At 44.5% G+C, this 11,701-nt stretch overlaps 1 protein-coding gene across 2 annotated transcripts; it reads left to right on the top strand.

The window, feature by feature from the left end:
- Positions 1 to 3,381: 3,381 nt before the first annotated feature.
- On the top strand, positions 3,382 to 10,843 carry LOC121338453 (ankyrin repeat domain-containing protein 40-like). Of its 2 annotated transcripts, XM_041409412.1 has the most exons (6): positions 3,382 to 3,630; positions 4,169 to 4,317; positions 5,805 to 6,290; positions 6,792 to 6,967; positions 7,962 to 10,245; positions 10,532 to 10,843. In XM_041409412.1, exons 1-5 carry the CDS (start codon positions 3,497 to 3,499, stop codon positions 8,103 to 8,105), a joined length of 1,089 nt encoding a protein of 362 aa, XP_041265346.1. In that variant the 5' UTR covers positions 3,382 to 3,496; the 3' UTR covers positions 8,106 to 10,245; positions 10,532 to 10,843. The 2 variants fall into 2 exon arrangements, with proteins under 2 accessions (XP_041265346.1, XP_041265347.1); XM_041409413.1 differs by lacking the exon at positions 10,532 to 10,843 and having other exon boundaries at positions 5,808 to 6,290; positions 7,962 to 10,508.
- The last annotated feature ends 858 nt before the right edge of the window (positions 10,844 to 11,701 follow it).

The raw sequence follows: 11,701 nt of genomic DNA, 5'->3' as shown, positions 1-11,701 counted from the left end.
TGGATGAATGGAGTCACGTGGGGAATGAAACCTGAAATGCAAAGGGAAAAAAAAAACTTCATAAGCCTTAAAAAAACCAGGAGCAAGTAGCAAACAGACAGACCACAGTTTCTCCAAAAAGGCAGAAAATAACTAATGCAGAGGATCAGGCACAGTCAGAAACTTGCATAAAGACATATATTAACACGTAACCAACAAAATCTGGAAAACTGACTGCGGGAACAAAGACTGGCCTGAGTCTCCCCTGTGGTTACTGCAAGGCTGTGATAGCGAGGTGCTGGCTCTGCCAGGTAAAGCCACGGGCTCAGGGCTGTGCCCAAGGCTGGTGAACAGGGAGCACTGAGCACCTGTAAATCACTAACAAAACAAAACGTCACCGATCTGGGCTCCAGACACAGTCTCAGAGCTCAGCGTGCTCCCACTGAAGGCCAAGGTAATTTAATATTTGGGAGGCAAGGCAGCTGCTCCAGCCGTGAGCACCATGTGCAATTCCCAGCAGCTTCCAAAGGCGACAACCAGCACTCAGCTGGCACCTGCCCCACGCCTGCAGATCCTGCAGGCCCTGCTGCTCTTGGCAGGGAGGTGTGTGTGCATGTGTGCTCTGCATAGGTGCATGCACAAACCCAGCTATGATATGGGAAAGGAGCAGGGAAAGGACAAGTTACTGGCTCTGCTGGGAGCTGGTAAGTGTGACACCAGTGCCAATGAACGGGGAGGGAACACAAGAGTACAAGGGGGTCTGAGGCTCCGTGTGCAGGGCATGAGCAGGAGGTTCATGGGGACGGTGGGGAGGCTTGAGTCAAGTGAACTCGCTGCTAATCCTCTTGCACACAGCCTTCCTTGCAGGAGGAGATCTCATGACTCCAGGGAGAAGTACATTGTGTAACTAAGCAATGGTGAACCCAAGCTCCATTTAACAAGGCTTGGCACAGGTGCAACAGAGTAGGATACTCACCCCGAGAGAGTGTGAGAGCATCTCAGTGCATCACCCTCTGGCTTAGAGTCCTTAAAAGCCCTGTGTGGCTTTGGGAGAAGAGCTCAAGTAGAGGGGAAAAAAAAGAAAAAAAAAAGAAAAGAAAAAGTAAAAAGCCCATAACCCCCAAGAAAGCAGCTCCCTGCACTGGGTATTCCTGTACTTGTGTAGAAATGTTGCATAATGTCCCTTTGCACCACACAGAGCTTTGAAATCTACAGGATCAAAGCTGTATGGAGACACTATGGATGTGCCAAGACAAATTTAAAGGCATTTCACAATTACAGCAAGAAGCACCAAGCCACACTCCAGGCTTTTCTTGTTGTTCCACTGTGACATCTAGTGGCAGTGGCACTGGAGAACACAACAGGAATGGTGTTTCTGGTTTTAGGCCTATCCCTGCACTCACCTCTTGAGTAGCTTTTCCCCATCCATCTGAGAGTTGTCTTGTATTATTTTGGAAAAAGCTCTTTTGTCACTAATCCTATTGGATTTTTACAGATGTAAAAAATTGGGATTTAAAGCTTTCACAGTGCACAAGAGGGCACCCTGCTTCCTAGAATGTATCAGTAGGTCTCCACTTGTGTGTGCCTTGTCTTTGTATTATGGCTTTATGGCACAGACACTGAAAAAAGACAAAAGAGATCGTGGGTTAAAGAGTGGTCATTTAAGATGCCTTTACTGAAGAAGCAAATGAGTTAAAATGCAAATATTCAGGTCACAGCACTGTCCAGTTGAGGGCTGGTCTTCCAGGTCTCTAAGGTTTGAATTTGCAGTTGTCATCAGGTAAATCTTGTTTGCAAACCATTCTCCAAATCCAGTTGTTTTTCATACAGTTTGTTGAGTCTTTTGGTAGCTGCTGGGCAAAACTTTTGTTCAATCTCTTGCATGGGATCAAAAGCATGTGATCTGGTGTGAAATACTTGCCACTGAGTCACCGTGTAACCTTTGCCACAGTAGTTAAAAATGTCACCGCTTGCTTCTCCCTCCTGCTTTCATGAGGGTAGTTTGCCGGGCTGCACCTCTCTTAGAGAAACATTTGGCCTGTGGGCCTCTGCCTTCTCTGACTGATTAAAAGGAAGATGAGTGTTTGTGCTTTGAATCATCATTTATATGGAGAGATATTCAGGAACTGTTTAGATGGTAATGCTGCAGGCATCATCTTCACCTAATGGCCATAACTACCAGAGAAGGAACAGCAGAGCAAAGCAACAGCAACCCAAGCCCTAAATTAAATGGTAGGTTAAAATAATGTCACTAATAAGAAAAGTAAGCAATAAAAGAGAGGCAATGAAAAAAAAATTCTCAGTGAAAATTGCTCCTTGGTGGCAGACACTGATGCCAAAACAGAAAGCCTGGAGTTAAATGAGCTCCTCAACACATGCCACAGTGATTTAATTAAGAGTGTGAGCAACACACTGGAGAGGGAAGGGCTGGGAACTGGGGGTGCCAGGGCTGGAAGTGTATGGGGAAAGCTGTGGATTTGAACCCATCCTTGTGGTCCTTTCCCAGCCCATGGCAGCCTCACAGCTCAAAGGCAGGAGCCATGCTGCTGGCTAAAAAACACCCCAAAAAGGGTAAGGCCATTGTGATAGATAATGGCTTGGACTCAAAAGACCTTGGAGGTCTTTTTCAACCTAAATAATTCTATAGGGTGCTTTTGCCAGCAGGCAGTTTTTACCTGCAGCTTTTCCCCTCTTCCCAGGAGCTCTCTCTCCTCAAGCCCCCACACAGGGCTCCGGATGTCAGGTGAGGGTGGGATGAACCCATCTGAGGAAACATTCCAGTCTTGGATTTTCACCCTGTCCAGGCCCCCAGAGGCAGAGGGGCCCACAGAATCACAGAATGATTGGGGTCGGAAAGGATCCCCGGAGATCATCCAGTCCAGCTCCCCGCTACGGCAGGTCTGTCTGGAGGAGGTGACACAGGAATGTGTCCAGGTGGGTTTGGAATGTCTCCAGAGAAGACTACACAGCCTCCCTGGGTAGCTGTTCCAGGACTCTATCACACTTAATGTAAAGGAGTTCTTCCTAGTGTTGAGGTGGAACATTTTGTGTTTTAGTTTATGGTCACTGCCCCTCGTCCTGTCGCTGGACACTAATGAAAAGAGTCTGACAGCATCCTCTGACACTCCTTGGATATATTTAAATGCATTGATGAGATCCCCTCTCAGTCTTCTCCAGACCAAATATAACCAGCTCTCGCAATGTCTGTGCATCAGAGAGATGCTCCAGACCCCTGATCATCTTTGTGGCCTTCGCTGGACCCTCTCCAGTAGCAGTTTTTCCTGCGCTGAGGAGCCCAGAACCGGACACAGAACTCCAGAACAAGGCCGTTCCGTGCCCGGGGCAGCGCCAGTGCCCGCCGCCCGCCCCGGTCTCAAGATGGCGGCGCCCGTGAGGGCCTGAACAGGGCCTGAACGGGGCCCGGGGGCGGGAAGGGCCCAGCTCCGCCGCGCTCAGCCGCCCGGCCCCTCCCGACGGGCTCCAGAGCGGGGAGGAGGGGCCGCAGCCGGACCCGGCCATGAGCGGAGCCGCGGAGGCGCGGGAGCTGGAAGAGCGGCTGCGAGAGGCGGCGGCCCTGGGGGACGTGGCGGAGGTGCGGCGGCTGCTGGGCGCGGGGGCGGACATCGACTCCCGCAACGAGATCAATGGCTGGTGAGGGGCGGCGGCGTCGCGCGGGGTCCCGGCGCTGCGGGGGACGAGGGGCGGGCCCGGGTCGCTGCGGGGCCCAGCTCTTCCCCCGCTGCCCTTCACAGGTGTTTGGGGTTCTTGGGCTCGGGGCTCACCCCAACCCATCATCAGGAAGGGGTGAGGGAGCTGTTCTGGGAACGCAGCTCTTGTGTTCCTTAGTTTTCCCATTTGCAAATACAGAAAAGCTAATCTCGGGAGGCTCGGAGATTTACTGCTAAAGAGGATCACGATAAAAGCAGGTCGCCCTCCTTTCACCTGTCACGGCGTATTTGCTTAAGGTCCCTGTCCAGTCGCTTGTATGGGATAGTAGTGGGAGTCACTCTGCAAGGCAAAGGAGGGCCGTGCCCTGCATAACTTACAGATTCAGAACTTTAGGAAGTGCCACAATGAAGGCAACTTTATTCCCAGTTACCACTTGATGCATAACTCGGATGAGGTAGGACGGGGTTGGTGAGGAAGAGCCAGGCCGATGAATCCCAACCCTTGTGCTTCCTTCCTGCAGGACCTGCCTGCACTGGGCCTGTAAGCGGAACCATGCTCAGGTGGTGGCCTGCCTGCTGGAGGCTGGTGCAGACAAGCGGATCCTCACTGCTAAGGGAGAGCTGGCGGCACAGCTAACGTCAAAACCAGATATCCGCAAGATTTTGGGAGGTACCGTTCCCATTTTAAAAGTCATCTAGAATTCTTGGTCTAAACACTGAAACGTTTTTAGTGCTTTTATCTGAAGCAGTAATTGACAAAGCCTTGCTAGGACAATTGTATCTCATTAGATAGCTCTGATTTATAACTGGAATTCATATTTGAGCGAATAGACGTGGAGATTTCAGGTAGGAAGGCCTTGTGTTCTGAGCTGTGTCACCAAGAAGTGGAAAAGCTGTATGCTTTGGGAAGTTGTTGCTGCACTCCTGTTTGCTGTCATTAAACTAAAGCTGGCATGCAAGCTGCAAATGGGGGCTTTCACAATTGTACAATTTGCTGCAGTCTGACCATGATCAATACTACAAATCCCCTCAAAAAAGTTTTATCACTCAGGAAGTTATGCCTTCTGAGCACCTTGTTATATATAGTGTGACTTGCTGGTATGGTTAATTTTTGCCCTGTAATTATGCCATCTTACACTTTTCATATGCACAGCAAACCCAGTTAGATGTGTGTGGCACTTTTGAACAGCATCTAGGTACTGTGCTCCAGATTAAAATTCTAAGGTGCTTTACCTATGGAAATGTGCTGTCATCTGCAATTGGGCTTAAATTGCTCTCTGCAGTGATCTGCTCTTACACCAACAGGGCAGGGTTATCCTTCACAAGGTTGCAGCTAAATCGTGACTCAGGTTCCAACAGTTAAGCCTGAAGGAATGGCGTGTTCTTACACAATGCTTTTGCCTTCTTTTGGGTGAGGTGTGGGTTTAGTTTGTGGCAAACGACTCACCTGTCTTTAACATCTAAACTGTCAAGCACATGTAGATGAACTCTGTTCATAGTCATCTTATTTTTCTGTCTGTTAAGCTTTCTGTGTTTCCTGGAGAGTAAACACATATCACTTACCTTCCCTCCTAGTTTTTATTCTAGGAGTGTGGTATCATTGAGCAGATATTTCTGAAATGCTTTGACATCAGTATTTATGTTCTGTAATCCTCAGGGAGGAATGTCACTTACTGCAGTGCTTTTGTGCAAGAGTTGAGTTTGTTTGGGTATTACAGCAAGTAGACAGTTCCTTGAAGAAATAATGGGTTAAATTTGCTGGCCTAGGTCATAATAACTATTTACAGCAGTGCTATTAAGAGCATTTTAAAATTAGGTTCAATAAAGGACTACTGGTCATCCAGTTCATTTGAAAGCGCTGGAACAATGCTACTAGAAATGGTGTCTCTTTCAAAGGTTATTTCCCCTCCACACTTTGTTATCAAAAAACAGAATATACTGAAGACATAGGTTTTTCTTTCACTTTACAGCTACTGGCCTCCAAGTGTTACATGCTTCTGGAACATTAGCGTCAATCTTTGATGACCTTGGAATGTGATGTAGTTTCAAGACACAATAGGAAAACTAACTGTATTCAAAATGAGAAAGATCTATCCAGTAACATGATGGATTTTTTTCTGTCTCCATCCCCTACCCCTCCTTTTTGAACTTCATCAGTAGAGGAACAAACTGAATGTCAAGGAGTGAAGGATTTAAATTTATCCATTGTTGCGAACTACTTGGCCAACCCATTCCCTAACATTTACACCGAAGAAAGCATTCAAGGCAGCTTGGCAGAATCCCAGAATGAAAGTGCTTCCATCTCTTCTGCTTCCCAGAGTGAAACTAGCCCTTGTCCATCAGCAGCTCAGGCTGAAAGCATCTGCACGCCCACGTCATGCAGCAGCGGCGAGACTTTCCCAGCAGCGGACGCAGCAGCCAGGCCACCCCCTGTGCCCACCGTCAGTGCAGCCACAGCGGGTGCCAGCCCAGGGATGCCCCATGGCTCCGGCTGCCCCCCGCTCACAACCCCCAGCCTGGGACTCTGCTCCCCAGGAGTGTCCGGCCAGGCCTTGCCTCTGCAGCCTCACACCTCCCCCAGCAGCCCTGCACCCGCCTTCCAGCCCTTCTTCTTCACTGGAACATTCCCGTACAACATGCAAGGTAAAGAGGTGCTGTGGTTCCTAGTTCTGTTACAGTTACTGGGTGAAAAATGAAGTGAAGTAATCACTTCATTTCAGACTCTAGTGGAATAGAGGCAGAGATGTTGAATTCTGTGGCCAAAAGTGCCCTGAGCTTTCTTCTGCTCAGTTACATAAAATGTCTGTTATACTGTATTTTAACCATGATAATACTTTGCAAAACAATGGAAAGATCAGTCCATGTAATACGAACATTTAAATTTTGCACTACATTTGCATTAAATGCAACTCCATTTGTTTGGTAATAACTCAACTTTGTGACTCGATGGATCAGTTTAAACAGTGTTAACATGGTTCTCCTGCGTATTTTTGCTGGAAGCTTCTGTTAACTGCTCAGTATTTCCCAGATCATGGGGATTGTATTAAAAAACCTGAATTCAGAAGGTAATGGTAAATACTGTAAATGTTAGGTTTGAGTTTGTTGTCTTTTCTGTTGTTAACCTTTTAATTGTTTCACTGTCAGAACTTGTACTCAAGGTCAGAGTGCAGAACCTGAGAGACAATGACTTCATTGAGATTGAACTGGACAGACAAGAATTGACCTATCAAGATCTGCTCAGAGTGAGCTGCTGTGAACTGGGTGTTAATCCAGAGCAAGTAGAGAAGATCAGAAAACTACCCAATACACTTCTAAGAAACGTAAGAATAGAAACGAGAGATTAACTTGACTTTTCACTTTGCACACATCAGAGAATGTATTTTTGTAGTAAGATTGGCAAAATGTGAGCTTTGTTAAATAAAAACTGACAGATTCAAAGGGACGGTGGACCTTTCTTAAAACTTCATCATAACTCGTTTAAAAATAGTCTTGTCAAAATAGGCAGAGTATTTTAGCTCCTAAAGCATATGGAACGATTACAGCTTGACTTTTAAAAAATGTATCAGAAACAGTGCATTTAGGGTGCTTTTAACATAATTGCCAAGTATTACTTCACTGTCTGCTTGCCTAAAAAGAAGGAACAGTAAGGGGAAAAACCTCCACAAATTGACATATGAACAACTTAAAGATATGCTGTTAACAAATGAAACTGCTCTTCTGTTCCGAAAGTGTATATTCTGGAGGTCTGTGGACAAAAGTGGTCCCAAGTCTTGGTGAAATGACATGCACAAATACAGCCAAATCATAACGAGAATAAAGGAGAAGAAAAAGTTTGAGGAGAAAAATCAAACAAGAAAACCATCTACAACTTTTAATGAGTATATGCTGGTTGGATTTATTTTTTTAATTCTTTATTGCTATTATTGGGAATGATGTCCCTGGAATTCTAGTTTTTACTTCCTGTAGTTCTTTTATAAATAATAACCACCAGCTATGTATAGGAGTAATAATGTGTGGAGATTCTCAGTTCAGTCGAAGAAAGAACAGAGATAATTTCTCCCAGGCTGAGCCTGGGAATCTTAGAAGAAATAATTAAAACAATTATCTCTCTTTCTGTAACCATGGTTTAGTTATGGTTTTCCACAGTGTGCTATTCATAGCACACCAATCAAGTATCACCTTAGCAAGTGTCATTATAAAAAGACTCACTACTTTCATTAAAGTTAGCGTTCTAATCCACCTGAAGACAGGAGTCTTTTTTTCCATCCCTGACTCAACAGCATCAATAATGTTGTTCTGTCTGTTCCTTACAAGGACAAGGATGTTGCCAGACTCCAGGACTTCCAAGAGCTGGAGCTGGTCCTTATGAGAAGTGACAGCTCTCCTTTCCGGAACGCTTCGGCTGCGCTGATGGAGCGGCCGTGCTACAACAGCAGAGCATCCAAGCTGACCTACTGACCCTGGGAGCTGCATCTGCAGTGTGAACACCTGCCAGTGACATGTGTCACTTAAGTGTGTGTAAAACCTTAAGTTATTATTAGGGTTACTATTTTAACTAATATTTTATATTTAATGTCCTGTTTGCTTTTATTTTTTTACTTGATACTGTATTCAGGCAAGGGATACCTCATTTGTCCAGTAAAAACCACAGGTTTCCAGTATATTTCAAGGAAATGTATTGGTTGTATCTGGCAGTGGGGGGCACAAAAGACATAATTATTGATACAAAAATTTTGTTAAGTACACCCACTCTGACCAAGTAAGACTCATGGAAAGATTCAGGGAATTGTGTGTCTCTGCATGTACTTCCTCATTAAATTAAAGAGACACACAATGGATAGTTGCTCTCTAAAAATGTGAATGTGCAAGTCCTTAATCTCTTGCCCCTCACAAACACTCACCAAGATGGGTTGTCTAGAAATACTTAATGCTCAGAAGTGGCAGGAGAAACCCTTTTACTGGGCTGAAAATAACTGGAATAAGCACGTCCATATTTGTTTATTTCCCCTATGAGAATACTGTACCTCCACCAAAAAATACAAAAGCCTCTCCTAAGTTTTCCTTTTGATTTGGAAGTGCCCTTTCAAGAGAAAGCCCTTGTTTCATATGGGGAGGCACACCCAATCTGTGTCCATGGTTTTATTTACTTTCTGACCGATGTGAGCCTGTGATTTACTCACCCCAGGTGTCACTATTGTCAAGATGGGAAAGCTCTCTGTGGCCCTTCCCTGTACACCAGTTCCAAGGGCATGGTTGTTTCTGCTGTATGAGAAGCACAGCCGTGTCCTCATGAGAGAACACAGCTGGAAGGAACATAGAATGCTTTAACGGGCCACTAGATGGGAAAAACATGATGAGCAAGTCACTGATTTGTAACTTTACATCCTGCACAGTCTGCTGTCACTGCTACATAGCCTTGTTTCAGCCAGGTGAGTACTGAAAGGGATGAATTGCAAAAAAACTCCAGGTTGAACGCAACCTCCAGGTTGCTTTCAACTTCTCCCCCTCCCCTTCTTCGTGGGGAGTGAAAAAAACACAACTCTGGTTAAGCTACAGACTATTTAAGCAATTCAGTAATGAAAAAATTCACCTGTGGGTTAAAATACTTCAGTCACAGCATTGCTGGAGTATAAACAGCCTGAAGCTTGTCTTGATTAACATGACAGCCTGTAAAGTTACACTTCTGGAGGCTGTTTTCTTTTTTACCCAAAAATATGATGCTGACCTTTGCACCAGAACCCTTCAATGGGTCCTGAGGCAGGCGGACGGGTGAGGGATTTGCTTTTTCTGCATGAGCTGCTTTTTCTCCCCTCTGTTCCCCCCTCCCCCCCAATCCCAAACTATTGATTTTCCTTCCATCTCTGCTTTGTGAAGCTGCACTAGGCAGAGTTTCTGCACAGCTGACGGATGCTGGACTTTGTTGGTTGATCTGGACTGCAGTGTTGACAGTCAAACTATAAATAGTACAGCACCATGTTCTAGTAGAAGCAGCATGGCTGCCACCCTCCCTGTGTCCTGCTTTACCCTGGACAGACTCCCTCAAGCTGCTGCACACCAAGAGAAGACAGAAACCCCTTCTGTCAGAAGAGGAGATACTTGACTCTGGGCTCAGGATTTCACCACGTTACTTAGGCTTAAAATTCTTGCTTACTTCAGTCAAAATAATGATCATCCTTTCCTCCATGTTCCATACCCATCAACCTCAACCCTGCTAACTTCCCATTCTCAATCCTGGTTTTTCTCCAGCCAGAAGCTGAGCTATTTTAATGCCAGATTCAACTGATGGGAAGCTCAAGACTGTGATACAGTATAAACAAAAACTTCTTTTAAGGTTCCTGCTTTGTTTTTCCTGTAAGACAGGAAAGAAAGTTCTATTTCAACAATTGTGTATTTACCTCTCCAGCATAGCTTGGAGCCTAGCTCAGATTATGTGCAATAACTGTGTGAAAATCAGTTGTGGTTAAATGGTTCAAAATTAGTAAGAGTATCTAATTTGTTTCCAGTTCCTTTATTTAGGAAGTCAGTGTAAGGACTGTCTCCACTAATTACTGAGCATTCTGCTAGAGGGCAGCTGGTTTAAAAAGATTTATTTCCCTAGGTTCCACCAAGAATAACAGTTAACATGTTATGATTTAAACTCTACTCATAATTTGACTGTAATAACAGTATATCTATGCATTCAGAGGAGTATTTTTGTATGTTTTATGCAGTTTGATAAACTCTAAGGCACACTAGTTATGTTAACTGGTTTTTGTCGGGCTTTTTCTTTGAACAATGAACTGTTGGAATGACAACTGAGATAAAGTTTACAAAACTTACTGTTCTTCCAAGGACACCTTTTGTTTGCACTACAAACTTGTGCTGAACTTGATTTATTTCCCTAGTTTCCACCAAGAATAACAAGTTAACGTGTTAAGATTTAAACTCTACTTATAATTTGACTGTAATAACAGTATATCTATGCATTCAGAGGAGTATTTTTGTATGTTTTATGCAGTTTGATAAACTCTAAGGCACACTAGTTATGTTAACTGGTTTTTGTCGGGCTTTTTCTTTGAACAATGAACTGTTGGAATGACAACTGAGATAAAGTTTACAAAACTTACTGTTCTTCCAAGGACACCTTTTGTTTGCACTACAAACTTGTGCTGAACTGACACTGCTACTCTTCACTTATAATAAAGTATCAGTCATTTAAAGTACTTTGATCTTTTCCTTTATCAGGGTAGGCGGTAGAAGGATGTGGAGAATCAATCTAGAGTGGACAGGACATGTAAAATTTTAATGAAACTTTGAAAAATCATAGGCCAGTACACTTTTAACACTTAATACAGACCGTCAGGCTGTCAAAACCAGTATGGAGAAAGCATGTCAGAGGTGATTACTGAAATCAGCTACTTTTGCCTAGAATTCCTAGAATATCTGGAATGGTATTTATCCTGGGCTTAAGCTCTGAAGATACTTCTCACAAAGATGAATCTGTGGAGATGTTTGTACAGTCAAATCTGGAGGCAGAAAGGCACTGTGTTTCCTATGCTCTGCAAAACAGAATTTTTCTTCATCTTCAAAGCATTAAAGACTCCCCTATGAGCCACGACAGAATCTGAATCCCAGGCTAATCTACTACAAGGTTCCTCATTTTATCATTTTTTATTTTGCAAAGCAAGGGGAAATGCAAATCCTGTAACAAGTGCGTGCAGTGGAAAGTACAAGACAAACATTTTCACCGCTGAAAGAAGTAACACATCCAGGAAGAGGCTGAGTCCTGTCTCACAATTTCAAAAGGAGGAGGTGTTCATCTAATGTCTCCAATTAGAATTTAGTTATAATTTCACTTGCTCCCGCTTTATTTTTTCCCAAAACCACCACACCCAGTCTCCATCCCCTGTGCCCCGGTGTCTGGTTTAGAACAATAAAAGTCAAAAAAGGAACGTGGCTGTCTGCATGTGGTATCAAAACCTAGCACTACTGACCAGAGGGACCAAGATGCAGATTCCTCCCAAGTGCACTTCCACACACAGGCCAAATAAATCAGCACAAGTTACAATGGTGTT

Source organism: Onychostruthus taczanowskii, unplaced genomic scaffold, assembly GCF_017590055.1.
Source record: "Onychostruthus taczanowskii isolate IOZ18803 unplaced genomic scaffold, ASM1759005v1 scaffold30, whole genome shotgun sequence".
Lineage (NCBI taxonomy): Eukaryota > Metazoa > Chordata > Aves > Passeriformes > Passeridae > Onychostruthus > Onychostruthus taczanowskii.
Note: the sequence above shows the minus strand (reverse complement) of the source record. Positions and strands in the feature narration are given on the sequence as shown.

Bases quoted from the DNA above. Each gene is read 5' to 3' on its own strand.
- LOC121338453 (XM_041409412.1), top strand. From the start codon at position 3,497: ATGAGCGGAGCCGCGGAGGCGCGGGAGCTGGAAGAGCGGCTGCGAGAG. The intron at 3,631-4,168 runs GTGAGGGGCGGC...TCCTTCCTGCAG, and splicing joins CGCAACGAGATCAATGGCTG to GACCTGCCTGCACTGGGCCT. The intron at 4,318-5,804 runs GTACCGTTCCCA...GAACTTCATCAG, and splicing joins TATCCGCAAGATTTTGGGAG to TAGAGGAACAAACTGAATGT.